The sequence below is a fragment of the Macrobrachium nipponense genome, chromosome 10, assembly GCF_015104395.2.
Source record: "Macrobrachium nipponense isolate FS-2020 chromosome 10, ASM1510439v2, whole genome shotgun sequence".
Lineage (NCBI taxonomy): Eukaryota > Metazoa > Arthropoda > Malacostraca > Decapoda > Palaemonidae > Macrobrachium > Macrobrachium nipponense.
In genome coordinates this window covers 77,026,954-77,048,987 of record NC_087204.1, presented here as the reverse complement: position 1 = coordinate 77,048,987, position 22,034 = coordinate 77,026,954, and the positions used below count along the sequence as shown (strand labels likewise).

At 37.0% G+C, this 22,034-nt stretch overlaps 1 protein-coding gene across 2 annotated transcripts in view; it reads right to left on the bottom strand.

The window, feature by feature from the left end:
* LOC135223704 (adenylate cyclase type 6-like) overlaps positions 1-22,034 on the bottom strand; it is an 891,429-nt gene that overhangs the window by 131,529 nt on the left and 737,866 nt on the right. For both annotated transcript variants that reach the window (XM_064262427.1, XM_064262428.1), the window contains exon 6: positions 19,721-19,867. In XM_064262427.1, the coding sequence (XP_064118497.1) occupies positions 19,721-19,867 (147 nt within the window). The remainder of the gene's footprint in view (positions 1-19,720; positions 19,868-22,034) is intronic.

Sequence of the window (22,034 nt, the reverse complement as noted above, 5' to 3'; positions counted from 1 at the left end):
GCAGAGAGAAAAGGCAACCGATAAAAAGTGAAAAGCAAAAAGCAATGAAGCTGGAGGCAGAAATAACATGAACCTAATATAATGTTTACAGTGTGCTATGCCAGGCACACTGTAGGCTGTACCCTACTGAGGAGTTTAAGTCCGAAGACTGACTTTAATACTCATTAGACATAAGACCATTTGGTACTATGAATTTCTAGTGAACAATACATTCAAGATTAAATCAAATCCAGACTTCACAACTATTGCAAATTTTCAAAATACTCCCAGGAAATTTTCGTACCATAAAACCATTCAAGCTTTGATATCTCCATAAAAATCACTCCGTAAATCGCTCACAAGATAAAAACATTAAGAATAAATACATTATTTTACAGAACCACAACACACTAGGAATAGGCGGTTTCACAGCTTTCTCATATTATTTCGAATAAAAAATCTGTTGGAATAAATATGGACCCTACAATGGTAAGCATTCGTACCAAGACTTTCCATGTCTTGAAAATATTAAAGAAAAGTAAATATCACTACAAGTTTATCCGAATATTTTCAGCTTTAAAAATTGCTGGGTTCCCACAACACCGCAGGTAACATAAGTGCATATAAATAAACTGAAATAAATATACAAAAGAAAACTCTCAAACTTTTGTTATCAGTCGGTTTTCAAATTCAAACTTCAAATAAACAAAGGCTGCTAAATGATAGTTTGTTAATTAGGTTTCTGTCTACACAAAGGTATCCTTAAGGAAGCTCTGATGTCTCCGGAATTACCTGCGGTAACAAATGGCTTCCAAATGAATGATCTGAAGACCAATAATGTACAGAAGTACGAAATCACTCTTTATACGAATGATTCTACGTATATCGTAATGTCTACGAACCGATATGGATATTCGAAAGAATGTTGTGGAAAAACGAGACGATGATGGCATTTCCTGAACCACATAAAGTGCCTCTTTCCAAAATGCAAGAGTCAGCGTAAGATTATGGAGTGAAGTCCATCACACTAAAACTGTTCTCACAAGTTTTGACTGGCCATTTGGAAAAAAATCGAAAGATCACACACACTTGAGCTTCGTAGAAGTCTTTCATTTAATCAATCATACTTTTAATATAAATTAGAATAAAAAAAACTAAAGTCAGTCTATTGACGCATAAACCGACCCATTTCTAGAAACGAATACTAGTTAACATAAAAATAACGCAGATCTAAAATGAAGGAAAAAGACAAGTGAAAAATGATAAAACATTTAATGATAGTAATTAAGCTGCAGATCAAATAGAGACAACAAAGATGTAAATAAAAAAACAATGTAAAATTGCCGAATAAAAATAGGATTCCGGAAATATAAAATAAGGCCATTGATGCTTTTAGCAGTCAAATCCAAACTTTAATCAGTGACATTTTATTAATGAAAGGCTTTGAAAAATTACCGAAAACCATTAAGCTCCCGGCGCTGTCAATCAAAGCTTCGTAATCTAGGTGTTTGTGAAGATTGCAAATGTCAGTCAATTAACGATATTCGAAGTAATTGCTGCCTGGCATTTCGCTTAATTGCAAAAAAAGCCACCGCTCATTAGCCCAGGTCGATGACTGCAAAGAGAAGCGTTATTACCATTAAGAGAAGCGATATTAATATTATTGTTGGCATTATTATCTACAGACCCGGAATACGCGCCCAAAAAAAAAAAAAACTGAAAATGAACAGTTTTCTTCGCTCATTTGCCGACGGCGATAATTATCAGTTTGGCATGGTTGACTCCCGGGCAAAAATGGCATATCATTATGATTCTGATCCCTTTCGATTCCGGGGATATTTCATTTTCGTATTTCCGACATTCTCTTTTTTGAAGAGCGTAACTATTGTTATTATTATTCCACAATCCCATAATCATCACCACCCTTAGTTCTCATTAAATCCACCCCATTGTTAGTATCAGAAATAACATCAATATTAGTACCGGTATCACCACCCATTATACCACTGTCACATTCACCAAAATTGTTACCACCGTGAACTCCAATATGCCGCATAGCAACCCCGCAATTACTTCCCATATCACCAGTGTGGGTTTTAATATTGCCACTCCCCATAACCCCAGTATCATCACCATTAGCATCACCAAACACAACACCTTTTCAATAATTAACATATCCTCAGTTCTCATCACGTCCTCATAAGGAAGAAAAACACCAGGTATTCCAACTGTTATCCCATTAACACCTGCATGGATCGAAATATTGTGTCTCCCACATGCAGGATGACCCAGCAAAAGTCTGTTGTCTAACGCAATCCCTTTCATTACCAAAAATGGTTCTATTAATACTCTGTCACCGAGAGTAAACTGTATTTGAACACAACCCAGGGTGTTTAATCTATGGGCTTGCACATCACACACCGTCTCCATTGAGGGTTTCAAAGGGTAATGGGAGAACATGGATTGATACAAATTGTGATCCATCAAGTTCACGCTAGCTCCAATATAAATAAATACTGGGATATCAACGTCCTCGTTGCGTAAACTATAGGCCTGGGCTCTGTGGCGTCCCCCACGAGACTACAATGGCATTTACTAATCACCTGTACCCTTTCTGTTGATCGGCCTTCCAAAAATTTTACCGATCCCATCCCTTTCCCTCTTAAATGACCCGCCTGGGAAGTTCTCACATTATAACTCCCAGAACTTTGAGGTGTAGGCCTCGCATCTTTCCTTATCTGAGACGGACAAGATTGCCAATAGTGATCCGCACTCTTACACATTCCACAATATTTAAGTCTACACATTTTCTTTGGGTGCCCTGGTTTATCACAATTGAAGCAGTGCAACTGCTGTTGCCTTTGATCGATCGATCTTTTGTTATATTCAACTTTGCACACAAACGGGGAGAAGAAAATTCTATGTCTCTTTGCACCCTATTTCTCGGGCCTATCCCACTAAAAATTGTACTATCTACAGTGGGACATTTAGACATATGTTTCTCAATTTGGGCATAAATTAATTCTTTGTCTGATGTAGGTTCAATATTTTCATCAAAACTATCCACTATTGCATCCGGTACATCGTGCAAGAGCATCATAAAATGGATCAGTTTATGTAAATTGTCAAGTGAGGCACTACCTCGTGTAACCCATATAGATGTTTTCAATTTTTCTATCCATTCTGCCGCTGAGTCAAAAAGTTGAACTATGTTCTACGAGGCTAGTTGTGCCTTTCCATATCATATATCGCCCCCTGAGGTCCCTCACCATATCCCCGTGTTCCTTTGAGCCATAACTCTTAAAAAGGCTTGCAAATCAGCCCAGGTACGACATTTTGCAAATTGAAAACCTGCAATGATATGAGAGAGCACTCTTATTGAAATCTCACAAAAGCTTTCGCCTCTCTAAATGCCTCTACACCATCTGTTATTCACACCTTCAATAAAGATTTGTACTGGTTGCGAAAGCCATTATTAGATCTTTTTAATAAACCCGACTTGTTGCCTAAAAGAGCTTGATGGTTTCTAACTATCAGAGATTTTGATGCAAAGCTCAAGTATATAGAAGGCAAATTAAATGTAGTTACGGATGCCCTTAGTAGAAGTTTTTATGACACGGAAGGATTTCCAGTTGCGCAAGTCACTAGCGAGTCTACACAATGGGATATGGCTCTAACAGAGCAAAGGCAAGATGAAGACGAGATTCTGGCAGATGCAAAAGCGTTTCTTAGAGGGGAATTAGCCAGGAAACATAATAAGTTGCCTTTTTCGGGTTTGGAGTTAGAAGGTAATCTATTGGTTAGGAAAATTAAATATAAATTGAGAACCAGTGAAAGTAAAGGAGATACGACACAGATCGTAATTCCGAAAGTCCTAATTCCAGTGGTTTTGGATACAGTACATTGCAGGTTCGGTAGTCCACATAAAATTTTGTGAAAAACTGTACAGTATGCAACGCGTGCAAACCTGCAAGGATAACTTCATGCAAATTAGGATCATATCCTATACCAAGTAGACCTTTTCAGAGAATACATATGGATATCCTGGGAAATTTTTGTGAGTCTAGATATGTGAATAAGTACTTGTTAGTAATAATAGATGAACTTACAAGGATAGTAGAAATTTTCCCACTTAAGCATAAAACGTCTGAAGAAGTAGCTGTAGCATTTTTCAATGGTGTCATTTGCAGATATGGCTCACCCGAGGTTCTATTGACTGACAATGGCAGAGAGTTTGTGAACAAAACTTTGGAATGTTTAGCGGAAGTCATGGGGATACAGAAAGTAACAATTATTCCATACAGACCTGAAGCTAATGGGTTGTGTGAACGAGCTAACAGGAAAGTGCTCGAGGCTCTCAGGAACACTGTAGGTGGTAATGATAAGAATTGGGACAGCTATATTGATGTTGTTAGACATAGTATTAACACTATGGTTAGTGATTCCATTAAAATGTCTCCATTTGAAGCTTTGTATGGTTGCCCAGCACGAGGCACATTTGATTTGCTAACTATACCTCATCATGGGGAGGATACGATCGAATCTTTGATATCTACAGCGAGAGAGACATGCTTGTCTCAGCCGTAATCTCGAAGCCGCAACCAGAGAGATGGTAGAGAAAAGTAATAGTAAAACATCTGATCCCAAGATCAATGTCGGAGACAAGGTGTTTTTAAAAATCAACGTGAGAAACGACCTGAACTACAAATTAGGCCCAAAATTTGAAGGTCCTTTTAGAGTCATTGAGGAAAAAATTTGAAACAGATTTGAAGTCTTAGAGGAAAAAGCAGGTCGGTCGAAATTAACACATATATCAAAATTGAAAAGAATTGGTTGTGGTGATTAATATATTTTCATGCAATTGCATTTTTTGTTGTTGTCTGGCTTTTGCAAATTGATGGTGAAATGTGTTTAATGTTTTTTTTTTCTCTTTCATTTCTTCTACTGTTTTTTTTCTTATTATGCAAAAAATGTGGCGTTTTGCCGTAAGATTAAGAGGTCAATATTTTACATGGAAAGTTGGTTTGAAAATATGGCGAATTTTTGTTAAAGCTGAGAAACGTGATGATGATAAACACATGTTAATTCGTGTGTGTATGGGGTTTTAGAGCTGAATTTTTGTGTTTTTTTTATGGCAGATTTTTTGGAGGGCTGAGTTTTTTTGTGGCTATAATCTTTGGTGGTGGATTTTTTTTTTTGTGGTTATGATTTTTGGTGGTGATCTGTGGTTTTACGAGCCAGAGAGGTGGGTATTGTGGTTCCTTTTGGTGTTGTGGCTCTTGGGGGTGGCACTACTGCATTGTGGTTTTATGAGTTCCTATGGAGGTGTTGTAATTTTATATCCACCAGCGGTGATATTTGGCGGTATATAATTGTTGAATTGTGGTTTTCTGTGGTTTATATCCCACCGAGGTGGTAATGTGGTTTTATATACTTGGGGTAGTATCATGGGGAAGTTATGTTTTTAAGGACAATTTTTAGGCACCTTTGGTGATATTCTAGGGATAATTTTGTGAAATGTGGTTATATAGTGTTAGCATAGAATTTTTGGGGCTATTTGGAGAATAATGGTGTCTGAGGTTGCAAGTCTAACTAAACAAATCGATAGTGCGATTCAAGCACATGAGGGGTTCACAGGTGGATTTTTGCTGATAATGCTGTGATGAGTCCAGTAGCTGATTTTTTCCTTTCGGAGTTGATTTCTTGGAGATTTGCTCTATTTTCGGAGATGTTGATTATAACATTCCAAGGAGATGTATGTAAGGGGTCGTTTCCGGTCGATGAGATATGTTGCCGTAGCAAATGCCATAATGATACATACTGCATTTATGGGGGAAACGTTGGATTATATATATATTTTTTTCTCTGTGTACGCTTTGTAATGGGGAAAGTTCACGCATTGTTATTATTATTTTTTTCCTTTTTTTCTTTTCCTATGAGAGATGTAGTAATTGGGGAGCTTTTCTATTTTAGACATGAGGTATAATTTATCGGGGTATATGAATTAGATACAAGGGGTGTTCAGCATAATATTTCATGGAGGTTAATTATATAAACAGTAAAAGGGTTTTGCTGTTAGACATTAGGTTTTTTTTTGATAGTATGTTTGTCATATATAGGATTATTTGTGAGGATTCAGTGGGCAAAGATCATATTTTGTTTAGTGAGGAATTTTTAATATTTGACTAGGAGATTGAGTATATTAATTAATGACAGATTTGTGTGGTAAAGCAAGACTTTTGTTATTCTATGATCATGTAGACTTTTTAAATACGGACACATGATGACTTTAGAGAATTCCCAACTTCACGTGATGGTGACGTTGGAAACGGCTTGGTTCTACAATACCAGAGGTCGAGTCTACACACGAGTGGCAATACTATGGATTGCCTTTGCAACGGATGAGACGTCGTTGGTGGATCGTCTCAGGATATGTTCTGGGATAAATCAGGAGTATACAATCTTCTACGAGGCGGGTGTGAGTTGCACTTGCACGGAAATCACGGGATATTTCTTTGACAACGAGGTGGTGACCACGTTTCCTTCAGTAGAAAACATCGAATCTATAGTTTCGCGACGAGGGGGTGTTCGATACACTTACGAGGGTCGCAGACGCTGAATATTGGCGCGTGCAGAGTTGTTTCGGGATGGTTTATGGTGCTTAGCCGTCGTGTCTACAACTCGTCAACGAAAGTGTTTATGAAACACTTACATGGAAACCATGAGGCGGTTCGAGTTCCGCCTACAGTGGAGACTTACAAACCCACCGTTGGAGGAAAGTGACGAGGATGAGTTTTTCTTCAACGAACGTTACACAATTCCAGTGATTGTGGTTATGCTAGCCGTCATACAGATCACAATTTGTGCGTTAGGAGTTCTTAAACTTCTGTGCATCCAGCAAGGCACAAGGGTTCCAGCAACAGAGGTAGCCCTAAATCATGTGGCAAATTAAAACATTGTACATTAGTTGCTGGTGTGGTGTGCGACAGGAGTGCACAAAGGACATAGGTGGCCGAACCGTATGAGGAGACTTGGTTTAATAATAATAATAATAATAATAATAATAATAATAATAATAATAATAATAATAATTATAATATCGGTTGGGTGTTGGTTGGGGTACCCACCTCTTGGGCGGCAGGCTGTATGGTTGATATATCTTCCGCTCGTTCTCTCCCGCTTTCTCTCTCTACTTCTTCCGCTCTTTCTCTCTCTCTTGCTCTCTCTCTTTCTCTTTCTCCAAGTTCCTCTCTCTCTCTCTCTCTCTCTCTCTCTCGTCGTTCGCGTCCTTCTCACGCTCTCTCTTTCTCTCTCTGCCTCGCTCCTCTCTCTCTTTCTCTTTCTCTCTCTCTTTGCTCCTCTCTCTCTCTCTCTCTCTCTCTTCTCTCTCTCTCTCTCTCTCTCTCTCTCTCTCCAACGACCAATAATTATAATAATAATAATAATAGTTAAGCTATTACAATAAGTGAATGCCCGAAATACGAAAAAGAAAAATATATATATATATATATATATATATATATATATATGTATGTATATATATATATATATATATATATATATATATATATATATATATATATACACACACACACATAAATACATACTCTAATATACAAATATATTTGTATGTATATATATATATATATATACTATATATATATATATATATATATATATATATATATATATATACTTAAGTACAGACATGAATAGTTACTGGCCAACAATACTGTATAAGAGAAAAGAGCCATAAGAAAATATACGATTAATTCTCATAATGCAGCCATCCATTTCAACAGACCATGCTTAATAGAGGATCAACTTCCTTCATATATCATTATTATTATTATTAGTTATTATTATTATTATTATTATTATTATTATTATTATTATTATCACGCGTCCAGGGAACCGCATGGAGCCATAGTCAGGTTAAAAAATTCAATCGCTAGCATCCTGGCCGACCTTGTGACGATTTCAAAATTATATAATTTTCTTTTTTATTTTATTTCGGACTTAAAATATATGAGGAGTTTAACGGACATAGAAATACCATGCAACGTTTTCTATACAGTTAAACACTGATTTCCTCTATCTTTGATAACAAAGCTATGCACTAAAATCACAAGATCAAAAAATTAATAATTGCGATTCTCAATCCGTGACGATTCCTGGAAATCTTAGTTGTTAGTTTTCAGAGGTTAGAGGGCTGCAAATTGTTATGTCGATTATTCACTCTCCAATCATCAAAATCACCAAATATCAGCCCTCCAGCCTCAGTAGTTTTTTATTCTATTCAAGGTTGAAGTTAGCCTTAATTGTACTTCCGGTAACGATATAGGCCAGGCCACCACTGGGCCGTGGTTTAAGTTTCGTTGGCCGCGTCTCATACAGCATTATACCGAGACCGCCAAAGATAGAAATATTTTCGGTGGCCTTGATTTATAAACTAGCGGTTCCACAGAAAACTCGATTGCGCCGAAGAAACTTCGGCGCGTTTTGTACTTGGTGTATTTTGGATATAAACTTTGGCAGGAATATTAATGAAAGTACAGACCCATGTAGATATTACTTATAAAAGAACTTATTATCACTTTCATTATATATGAAGAAAAACTATCAAAATCAGTTATTAATAATTCCAATCATTACAAGGTAAAAAAAAAAAAATGTGTGTACGTGTGTAAGTTTGAGCATGTCTCTCCTCTATGAGAGAGAGAGAGAGAGAGAGAGAGAGGTGAGGGGGAATAAACAAAAGGACAGGGAGAATGGAAGAACTAGAAGAGGACAGAAAGGGACAAAAGCATAATTAAATAATCCAATACACAAAGGAAGAGAATACAGCGAGTAGTATGCTGCATGCAGATTTCATAGAACGAAATGTCGATCTTATATGACGAAAGAGCTTATGTACAGATGCTCTGACAATTCGGTAGCTGAATGTTGCTTTTCATCAGGGTATTATGACGAATTTTTAAAACTGTACAGCATCCTCTTCTGGTTTTGTGAAGAAAGAAAGCCCCTTTCAACCCCTCCGGCTTTGTGGAACGCATCTCTGAATTCATGGATTTTACAACATTAACAAATATTGTGAGAAATGATACTTCTATAACTCTCAGACACTATCTTCTTCCAAATGAGAAACCAATGAAAAAAAAAAAAATATGGTCATTGTAAACGCTTCACTTGGGTTATTTACAGAATGCCAAAGATCGCTCTTCATATAAAAGATCTTTTACCAGATGAAAACCACCAAAGATCGCTCTTCATATAGCAGATCTTTTACCAGATGAAAACCAAAGTCGTGCCGGAAAAAGGTGGAGTTCTTGTGGGCGCGTGCAAACGACATGTACTGTGAAAGATTCTTCAGTATTTGCATATCAAATATCCCGAGCGAATATCCACATTTCCTGCTTAGAGGCAGGACGAGCTTCATACGTGCGGACGCTAAAAATAATAATAATAGTAAAATATTAAAACGGACGCTAAATACTAATAATAATAATAATAAAAAAAAGTACATAAAAAGCCAACGCGATTTCTCAGACTGAGAAATCCTTGTGGAAAAAGATAGACGAGGAAGGCCATTGATAAACAGGAGGGAAAAGGTTTGTGCAAGAAACGAACCTGGGAAAAAATGATCAGATACGAGAAAAGGAAAGATATTCCACCGTCCAAAACAATACTAATAATCAGCAAGGCAAAGGCGAGAAATGAGTTTTTGGAGACAAGAAGCGAGGCTGATAATGGCTTTCGCAGACTTCTTCAAATGTCATAACGGACCTACAATGAGATGGCATCAGATTCTTCCAAGTGTCGCAGAGAGGACAACACAGTGTATGTGCTGGTAACATAGATAGGACCAAATCACACTTGTAATGCCCAAGAGTAGGAGGATAAAAGGAAGAGATTCTCCTGAATTATTAAAAGGTTTAATAAGAGGAGGGAAAAATGACCTTTTCCTTGTCTCACTCTTTCTCTTTCATACAGTGTCACCTTTTGCAACTGCGTTCATCATGTACATTATCTCCTGTTTTGAACACGTGTCACTTGAAACATACAATAAGGTCATTTTCAATGAGGCCAAAATCAGACAATGAGGTAATTTTCAATGAGGCCAAAATCAGACAATGAGGTAAATTTCAATGAGGCCAAAATCAGACAATGAGGTAAATTTCAAGGACAAAATCAGACAATGAGGTAATTTTCAATGAGGTCAAAATCAGGTAGAGGTAATTTTCAATGAGGCCAAAATCAGACAATGAGGTAATTTTCAATGAGGTCAAAATCAGGTAGAGGTAATTTTCAATGAGGTCAAAATCAGGTAGAGGTAATTTTCAATGAGGCCAAAATCAGACAATGAGGTAATTTTCAATGAGGTCAAAATCAGGTAGAGGTAATTTTCAATGAGGCCAAAATCAGACAATGAGGTCATTTTCAATGAGGCCAAAATCAGATAGGGGCAATTTTCAAGGAGGCCAAAATCAGATATTGAGGTAATTTTCAATAAGGCCATTTTCAATGAAGTCAAAATCAGACAATGAGGCAATTTTCAGTGAGGCCAATTCAGAAAATGAGTCCCAAATCAGTCAATGAGGCATGTGGTAATTTTAAGTGCGGCCAAACTCACAATGAGGCCATTTCCAATCAGGCCCAAATTACACAATGAGACATGAGGCAATGTTCAATGAGGTCAAAATCAGACAATGAGGCAATTTTCAATGAGGCAAAAATCAGGCAATTTTCAATGAGGCCAAAACAAGACAATGAGGTAATTTTCAATGGGGCCAAAATCAGACAATGAGGCAATCTTCAATGAGGCCAAAATCAGGCAATCGGGCAATTTTCAATGCGACCAAAATCAGACAATGAGGTAATTTTCAGTGAAGCCAAAATCAGATAATGAGGCAATTTTCAATGAAGCCAAAATCAGATAACGCGGCAATTTTCAGTGAGGATAATTTTCAGTGAAGCCCAAAAGAGGCATTAGGCAATTTCCAGTGAGGCCACACTCAGACAAAGATGCAACTGTCCACCATCCCAGACTCACACCGTTAGAAAGCTGCCCAAGCAAAACTTTGGCTGACCAACTCTCGAAACAATCACTCCAGCCTCAGCCAAACTCCTAATGAATCGCAGTATACTATATTTCTATAACAGAACCGACTTAGTGAAAATGAGAGAGCCGTGTGCTGCTGTCCGTCCGTCTGGGCTGACGGACGTCGCCGAAACCAGTACTTGGCGATGAATAATGCAGGCAGGATCTCGTTAACTATGCACGTCACCAATCTCCGGGAGGATACCTCATGAAAAATGGACCCGCCCGACCAACCCCGCCCCCAACTTCAAGTCTATCGTAGCCTTCCAGCACACTTACCTTTCCAGAATAATTCAGGAGGCGTTAGCGCTGACGCGCCGCCCTTTCCTGCCTCCCTACAGCAGAGCATCCTTTCAGAAAAGTGGTCGTTGCCTCCTACAGCAGAGCATCCTTTCAGAAACGTGGTCGTTGCCTCTGTCTTCCTGAAGTAGCTACTGCTGTTTATACATGTACGTACTGACCCGTTTGCTGAGTTACTTTATTTCCTCGCTATTCATTTGTTACTCGAACAGTCGTTCATTATATTTAATATCTTTGGACATCCCAAGTGCTTTTTTTTATATCTTAAATAATATAAATAATACCAGGGACTGTAGCGTCGACAGAGAGAGGTTCTCCTTGGAGGCATCTGGCGCAAATATTGTGATTTTGTTAAGTTGTAAATATGGTTTTAAATACCATTGCAAATGTGTACGCATTCATTAGGCATATGCCAAAATGACCATTAACTTGTCGGATATATTTACAAAGGCTTAAATGATAATTGAAAAAGGAAGCAATCAAGGCCTGGCAAAGAAAGGCGCACTTATAAATACATACTTAGATGATCAGCACTGAAATCTTTGAAAAACAGGCAAACCAAGATATATGTACACTCTCAGTTAATAAACATTCAAGACATACCCCCTTAACTAATGGATAATCATGATTTGCACTCCTAACATATATTATGGAAAATTAGGATATATACCATCAACCAATAAATGAGAAAACAGGATATACTCTCTAAATTAATAGTAACCATGAAATACTATGGTATTAACTCGAACAATTAGGAACCCTGATATACACTATAAGCCGTTAGTACACCATGTTATTAAAAACACTTGTGAATCAGGATGTATAACTACATCAATTACGACACATGGCTATCCAACCAAAGGGCAGTCAGAATATACATTTGAAACCAATGGAAAACCAATATATACATCTCTGCGATAAAACACCAGGATATACAGGCCCAAAACGGAGGCCACGCCTTCCCTTTGGGATCTAAAGATGAGCCGGCACAGTTTATATAGATATTATATGGAAAAATGAAGAAGTTGGTAAGCTGGTCACCTGGTAGCAAAAAGAGATAAAAGATGTTTACTACATATATACATAGATTCAAGAAGTTTTAGATATTTCCAACGGATTTTACTGTTATAATAAGTGTTGTTTCTTCTCCCCAATCCCAATAAATAAAATAGATAAAAAAAAAATAAAAGAAATATATATTACATTTTTAAAATACTTTTTTTGTTGACCGATGGTTGATAAGCAGATGTGATGAACAATGACATTCTGTGAAACGATAGATATCATTTTGACTCCATGGAGACAAGCGGGGTCTTAAAAGGACAGATTCAGCTTTAGCTCTGAAAATGTTGACGCAAACACTTGGGGTGGTGCCGGGTGGAAGTTGCTGCCTAGGCAAAACAGATCACGTCTTATGTCCGTTCATGAGCGGAAGCAAGGATCTGGTTTTGGGTAGATTTTATGGGCGAGATAATGAGCTGTTATGACGTCACGCATCTATTCCAGTGCAATGAACTTGTGACGAATCAATGACGTCATATTATGGGGAGTGTCTTGTGATAAAACTCGTGCTTGTGTACGTACAAGCTGTTTCCCCTACATAATGGGAAGGTAAGATAACTAAGTTGGTGAAACACCCGAAGTCGGAGAAGAGGCCTTATTATTGAGATGGTCATTTTACAGTTTGAGATGGTCATTTTACAGTTTGAGATGGTCATTTTACAGTACTTTGTTAAGTGATAGCACTCACAGCTGAAATGGGTGAGCGTACTTTTAAGCCCGAGTGTGGCTTTGTCTTTTTATATTTTAAACCTTTATTTCAGAGATGTCCTTTCCCATATGACTTTTTGATTTATGTCATTTTGGTTTGTTTGCCATGAATTTATGTGAGATTTCTTTTTTTTTTCTTTTTTCTCCAGGCGGTTCTGGCAGTGGGAACTTATCTGGTATTTTAATGGGAACTTAACTGTTAGCTCCATGGATATGGTGTGGGGAGATTATGACTTTTCTAGTTGCCTATTTTATGACTACACTAATGTTAGTTATTGTAGAGAAAGAGGTGGACGGGTTTGGTTCGATCCCCAAGGTTATGTGAATCATCTGGATTTTGAATTTTTAACTTATTCAGTTAAACTAGTTTCTTTGAGAATTTGGTTTATTTAGTTAATCCTTTTATTCTTAAATAAATGTATTTTTGTAGTTCACGAGTCTGATTTAGCTATCTGAGAGAGAGAGAGAGAGAGAGAGAGAGAGAGAGAGAGAGAGAGAGAGAGAGGGGGGGGGGGGTTGATAGAGAGAGAGTCACTCAGTGCCTTACTGCTCTAAGGTCATGGCTACCAACATACTTCAAAAAGGAGGGGTCAACAGATAATTTTCTTTTTCTTTTGAGATGCACCGAGGTTAAAACCTCAATAACATATGCATATTCTTCGCGCGTGTTGTTCCATTGCAAATATCCATGTCTGGTAAAAGGATGTTTAGATTCCAGAATAACTTAAAATAACCGAATCTTGTATTCACTTTCTGTTCCCGTGTTCAGTGACAATGGCAATCCTCCCTCCTAATAAAAGATGCAGTTCCACAGCTTTCTCCAAAGTTAACTCCCAGTCTATTATCTTCCATTGTCTATCCTTCCTTTCGAGCAGGCCTGAGAAAGAAGATGGCCTAATGCTTCTCCCACCGCCGTATGAATCGAATAGAATTTAGGTTTTCGACCAAAAGTCAGGCGCTGGGACATATGACGTCATTCACCGCTGAAACGGAAACTGACGGTAGAAAGGTGTAACAGGAAAAAACCTCATAGTTGCACTATGAATCTATTGGGAGAGGGTGGAAAGCAAGATGGAAGAAAGAAAGTGTGAGCGCAGGTACACTAAAAGGAAAGAAAGGGGTTGCAGCTAGGGGCCGAAGGTGCTGCAAAGAACCTCAAGTAATGCTTACAGTGCACCACTGATGGAACTACCCCACTACGGGGACCATATTAACAAATATATATATATATATATATATATATATATATATATATATATATAAATGGGACTCCTTTATAAAAGAAATATGAATGGTTATCATAAAACAGACTGAAAACTAAAGATCACCCCTAAGACCAGCTTACGCAGGCTTCGACAATCCCCACATCCGAGGCAAACGTCCAATCTACAATGACGAGGAATCCGATTTGAGCAATACCAAAGAGGACAACTTCTCCATATTAATAACATCCCCAAAGAAAACTTCTCCATATTAATAACATCCCCAAAGAAATCAAAGTTTCCAATCTTCTCATAACAGAAGCAGGGAAGCAGAGGACATGCCCCTCGGGAAACGAGGAGATGACGTTTGTTCGGAATGCTTTCAAATACCTTTCATGGTGCTTGGATATTTACAGTTTTTCGAATTATACTGGATATTTTCATCGATAACAGAAAATCTCTGGTGATTAATATATCTTACGACTAATGAATGTACAGAAGTTATACACATCAGAACAAAACTAGAATTATAATGGAAGAAAACCAGCATACGTGAGAAAAAAAACACGACAATTATATTACACATAATGTGCAACAGCCACTTCGGCGTACCAAGTGTGATGCTGTGTATACCAAACTTGCGTAGAGCACTACGAGAATGCGTATCACTGCTAGCACAAATAAAAAAAAAAAAATTGGAAATTTACATGGACATCACTTTTCTCATCTACGGTACACGAAAAAAAAGCGTAGTAAAGAATAAAAAATAAAAATTAGCCTGCCTAACAATATTAACTACAATAGGAATACAAACTAGGTTATCACGATCCAAACCTAAAATATAGCCAACTCTTCTTTGCTCACAGTCCACCACTCTTCCACAGCATTTCATCTCCATCCTGCATGACATTCTTCGAGATCGAGTGGACACTGAATTAGTCACGAAAATACACAGCGTCAACTGACGGAAGTAAAACATGACAGACATGGGCCACTCATGTTGAATGTGCATTGAAATAAAACAAACCAAGCTGATTAACTGATTGGTTTAACAAAATGGTGTCACCAAACTGAAGATCAGCGACAGAAAAGACCCATCTGCTAGGATAGTTAATGTCAAGTACTGTAAAAGAAGAAGAGTAAAATACAAAGTATATTCGAGTGATCATTAAATAGAGAGGAAAAGACCCATCTGCTATTTCTTAAAACAAGAAGATCCCTTTAGCTTGAATGAAGACGATGTAACGGACATATTTAGGTCAGTATACAATATATAAATAAATAAAATACATGCGTGACTTGTACGTATTACAAACATATATAGCTCTATGTTTACAATTAGATGGACAAATATGTTGGTATCAGCGCACAATTACTACCACTTAACACTACAATAACTTGACGGGATCACTGCTAACGGCTCGTGTGTGTATATCTGTCTGTCTGTCTGTCTGTCTATCTATCTATCTATCTATCTATCTATCTATCTATCTATCTATCTATATATATATATATATATATATAATATATATATGCAAATACATATACATATACTTATATATGTTTGCTTTTTCTGTCATGGATTTTTCTTCATCAGATGATGATGCTCTCCTGAGTCAATATTACCTAATGGAATTAATCACGTTGTTAGAGAAGGATCTTTCCTTGAGCTCCCACACTCATAACCTTGCCTTGGGCGTCATTTCTCTCTCTCTCTCTCTCTCTCTCTCTCTCTCTCTCTCTCTGCCACCTTAAAAATAATGTCCATATGTCTCTTTCTCCCAACTGTAAATCTACATTTTCTGTATCTTTTACCTCCAAATAAAATCAGTATAAGCCTCTCTCTCTCTCTCTCTCTCTTCTCTCTCTCTCTCTCTCTCTCTCTCTCTCTCTCTCTCTATTTTTTCTGTCTCCTAGAAAATACTGTCCCATTTCTCTTTCTACCGACAGTAAATCGACACTACCCTTTCTTTATTTTTACCTCAAGTAGAAGAAGGAAGTTTGAGCCCTTTTTACAGTAATTAATCCTTCAATCTCCTTCCAATTTGTCCTGCCACTAAGAAAATACACTCTTTTATAAATAAATAAATGTTTTATAATATATATGTGTGTGTGTGTGTGTGTGTGTATATATATATATATATATATATATATATAATATATATATATATATATATATATATATATATATATTCTTTTGTTTTTCAAAAGAATATCCTCAAATGCAGGATATACATACATATAATATATATATATATATATATATATGTATGTATATATATATATATATATATATATATATATATGTATGTATATATATATATATATATATATATATATATATATATATATATATATATATATATATATATATATATATATATATATATATATCCTGCATTTTGAGGTATTCTTTTGGAAAACATTTCTCCAGCAAAAAGTTTGGCGCAACAGAAAGAATGCTTAGGGAAAAGAATCTTCAACAAAAAAAGTGATGAGTAAAAATAATATTTCTCTACAAATAGAACGGTCAACAACATTGCCTTGAGGAACACCCTGAGACAACACTAGCAGATTGCTGAATTGCCCAGCGGCAATGACATTTTGTACAGCTACTCTCACTCGTCTGATGGTATTACGCCTCACGTATACAACAAGTAAAAAACTCTAAGAATCTTCAAAGAAACAGCTTGACAATCTGTGATAAAAACCACTCACACAGGTGATATATATTATACCATATATATATATATATATATATATATATATATATATATATATATATATATATATACATATACATATTATACTATATATCTAGATCTATATAATATATATATATATATATATGACTTGAACCGAGGAGCGCTTTCATGTTTTTCATGTATTTCTACACCTCATCAAGGTTCAGGTACAAGTGCCAAGAAAATAAATACAGAGCCACACGACACGTTAATAGAACTTATAAAATTGTGTATCAAAGGTTGCAAGTTTACTTTTAGTGGTAATTATTATGAGCAGAAATTCGGTATGGCCATGGGAAACCCTCTTTTCCTTTACCTAGCGATCTATATATGGAGTTTTTTGAGAGAAAATATTTACCGAACTTATTGCTAAGAGGTGCAATGGATACGATATGTGGAAGGCATCTTTTGTTCATGGCCAGTAAAAGGGAAGGTAAATAACTTTCTCAGTAGATTAAAAGCTCTATAGCAGATTCACATCAACCGTGCATTTGATGTCTAGGCCATTCCCTTACGACGCTCCTGATTGGCTGTTGATAAGCCAATGACAGGGCTGGAAACTCTCAGTCTCTCTCAAGAGTTCATATAGACAGGATGTATATTCCACCTCTCCTGAGGGATACGTCTTTCAAAACATCCCTTAGGAGAGGTGGAACATACATCATGCCTATGTGAACTCTCGAGAGAGACTGAGTTTCCAGCCCTGTCATTGGCTCATCAACAGCCAATCGGGAGCGTCGCAAGGCACTAGCCAAGACATCAAATGCTCGGCTGAAATTAATCTACTATAGTACCTTCCATCAAATTCACCCTTGAGAAGGAAAAAAAAGAGGGAAAACTGCCATTTTTAGATGTCCTAGTACATAGATCTGATAGGAAACCCACAAATATCTGTTCTTATGTTCACTTTTATTCATACCATCCATTTAAGACTAAGATTGCTGTTTTTAATGCCATGTTCTTTAGAGCACTGCGGGTCAGCAGCCCGGAATTTTTAGATCAAGAACTTGACAAGATACGTGAAATTGCTGGCAATTTGAGGTAGGTAAACAGTTTTATTAAAAACACCTTTTGTAAAGCCCGAAAAACGTTTTACGGATTGACAAAAACTGAAAAGTTCGAAAACAAAAATCTTTCACTGCTTCCTTTTTATACTTGCTTTAATAAAATTCCGAGACAAGGCAAGCCACTGGGTATTAATGTTGTGTTTAAAACGATAGGAACTATGAGAAACTTGCTGATTAAAAATTCACCTGGAAATGGAAGATGTATTTATAAGATTCCGCGTAAACAATGTAAACAATGGCAGTTTGATTAAAACAACACAAATATAGTGAAAGAATTGGTAATAAGTCAAATGGATTATTTGTACACGTGAATAATAGTAATCACGGTAGTAACTGGACAGAGTCAAAGGAAATTATGTTCTGCAAAGATCTAGTGAAAAGAAATTTAATAGAATCCTGTATAATTAAACAAGACTGTGACAATTTATTAAATATCAGCCTAGGTTTATATAAAGTTGACAAAATTTTAACGAAGGGTATTTTAAAACAAGTAGGCTATTAAGAAAATTTGCACTGTTCGCGTTGTTTGTCGTTTTAGCATCGTTTGTCTTGCCACGAGGTCTTCTTGTGATTCTGTATTTGTTTTCTTGGCACTTGTACCTGATCCCTGTATACTTGAAAGCGATTGGTTCTAGTCATTTCTTTTCAGTCCTCTCCTCTGGCTGTACGCATATATGATCGTCACACGTCTAAAGTGATTTGTTGAAATATATATCATATATACATGCATACAAACAATCACACACACACACACACACACACACACATATATATATATATATATATATATATATATATATATATATATATATATATATAAAGTCCAATGATAAAATGTTGGAAAAATGGGGCAAAAGCGTTCGTCGTTTTCAAGTATTACTTTCTCTATAAGATTTACGACCATAAACATCCATCACGCTGCCAGGAAGGCTGTAGAAATAATTACCACATAATTTCTTTCAGCGAAAAATAAATATATCTAGCATATAAGAATAGTTACTGCGTGCTGCTAGTCTCATAAATACATTTTGTTCCTTTATATATTTTTGTTAAGATATGATGCTGTGTTACTGTAGGCACTGCGTGTTATATACAAAAAATATATAAGAATAACCCAGGTTTATCAACACCGTCATAAGTATAATCACTATCATTATTATAGTTTTTCAAAATGAACAAACATTCATATGGAGAAGCCTACTGGGCCATAAGTTGAAAACAAGCTCCTTGGAAATACTACAGTTTTTCTTTCTTTTTCTCATTGTATGGTGTTTTTACGTTGCATGGAACCAGTGGTTATTCAGCAACGGGACCAACGGCTTTACGTGACTTCCGAACCACGTCGATAGTGAACATCTCTGACCCCTCAATGGAATGCCCGAGAATCGAACTTCCGGCCACCGAGGTGGCACGTCAAGACCATACCGATCACGCCACTGAGGCGCTATTGGAAATACAGTCGACAGGAGGAAAAACGAAGAAAGACAAAAACAAATAAATGACAATAGAGAAAACTTAATGAGAAAACGAAAGCAAGAATGTTGTCATTGTACTTACGCTATGGCCTCAATCATATCCAAACCCATCTCGACACAGCAGTGGGCATGATCGGGTCTTGGTTCGGGCAATCCGCTCACGCAATAGTAACAGTCGCCCAGTAACTTGATCCTCAGGCAGTGGTGCTCTGCGGCTAATCGATCAAATCTGTAAAATAATAGTAAAAAAAATATATATTAATTGACAAACTTGTACACGCCCTGCCTGCTATACATACATGTAAAACAGTATCTTAATTCACTTTGTTGTATACTCTCATAGATGACTGCCTGTGCGCTGTCGACACATCAGAGGAAATAAACCTAAGACAACTGAAATCTTTATATGTCCTTAGGAAACCTGATACACCAGCTACATGCTGATGATAAAAAGATGATAAGAAGAATTGAGAAGATTCTATATAAATTAAATGCCGTTGAAACAGTTATAATATACAAATGATAAAGATTATATGTATAACAATTTCCTCCTGTAATACAAAGAAACGTAGTAATATTTCGAGTCCTACAACACCAATATTCTTTTATGTTTCAGTTCAAAACTTACCTCTTTTATTGTTCACCCGAAAGTAGGCATTAGACCAGTATTTGTTTTCACTAATTATGCAAAGTATAATCAAAAGCATTTATTGCTTCACCTGACTTATAACTAAACCATCAAGGATAGCCACTAATGTGTATCACACTCGCGCATGTTTTTTCTTTTCTTCTTTTTTTTTTCTTTGGGCACATTCTTACATTTTCGCTTCTGCAGCAATACATTATTAGTGCGATGTTCTTTTCCGTCCTTGTGCTCGTTACGAAAATGTAAAAATATGACCAGTAATGTAGTTCCCATTCTCTTGACATGACCTTGAGATGTACTCTCTCTTCTATTTGATTACATTTCTCGCTCCCTTCATAATCAATATACCTAAACACTTTTGGCAATCCACGCCCGAAAAAATATCTGGAGCACAGATTCGTTGAAACATTTGAGGCCTCTTAACAAAGATAAATTCTATAGATTCTGCAAAACTCCTACTGCCTTTCCTGCTCAAGTCCCTATCGCTCTCTTCAGCAGTCGCCTGCAGCATTTAGACTGAAAACTTGTATCAGCAAAGCCTCTTGGAATATTTCGTCTTTCCTACTAACATCACAACGCTGGCTTGTGTTTCACAATCTCTTGACAGGGCCTCAAAGCATTCCCTTAGAAAATTCGCTCTTATTAATCAATTCTTAAAATACCATTCCCACCAATAATTCAACTCTGTATCTTGGTAAAGTTTCCAAACTCTTTATTCTTTTCTTAAAAACACCTCTCATTGTTAATGAATTTCATCAGTAGCTCTTACCACCTTCGGAATGTTTCATAATTATCCACCAGTAGACAATATCCTCTTCTTTAAACGGCGGCCAACGTCTCTCTCTCTCTCTCTCTCTCTCTCTCTCTCTCTCTCTCTCATGGAAGGACATACAATATGCACAGACCCTCTTCTACTTTCCATCCCCACCCGCCTCTCTCTCTCTCTCAATGCAAAGTCCCTATTCTATTTCCCATCCCAACGTCTCCCACATCTCTCTCTCTCTCTCATAAAAAGACCCATAATGCACACTCCCTCTTCAACATACCATAAACTGTTATCATTTCTTAAAGAAAATGAAAAATTACGTATATGTTAATAGACAATAAAGTGAGATACGAAGACTCTCCAGACTTTCCACTAGAGATCAATAATCAAATACATCCTGGATTCTCTTGACTGTGCGAATACGACCGAATATGACGTTCAGGTAATTCGGACAAGATATCCCTCTTCTGCAATTCGATTTCGGTGTTAATTTAGACAGTCATTCGCCATCCGTTTGGCAACGTCAGTGTTTCACTGGCCGCTAGTCCCCCCCCCCCCCCCCCCCCCCCCCCCCCCCCCCCCCCCTCCCCCCCCCCCCCCGCCCCCCCCCCCCCCCTCTCTCTCTCTCTCTCTCTCTCTCTCTCTCTCTCTCTCTCTCTCTCTCTCTCTCATTTGGCAACAGGTAGTTGGTGCTGACCCAAGCCCACAACCCACGAAATTACACGTTCGTTTTCTTTTTCTGTTTATTATTATTATTATTATTATTATTATTATTATTATTATTATTATTATTATTATTATTATTATTATCATCGATTGCAGGTCAACAATAATATAGCATGTGAGAGTTGATGTCTCTTATGGATATTAAAAGCTTTCGAACCTTGTACTAGGTTCATCTTCAGTCGAACCTAGGTTCGAAAGCTTTTAATATCCATTAAAGACCATGAACTCTCACATGCTATATTATTGTGGACCTGCACC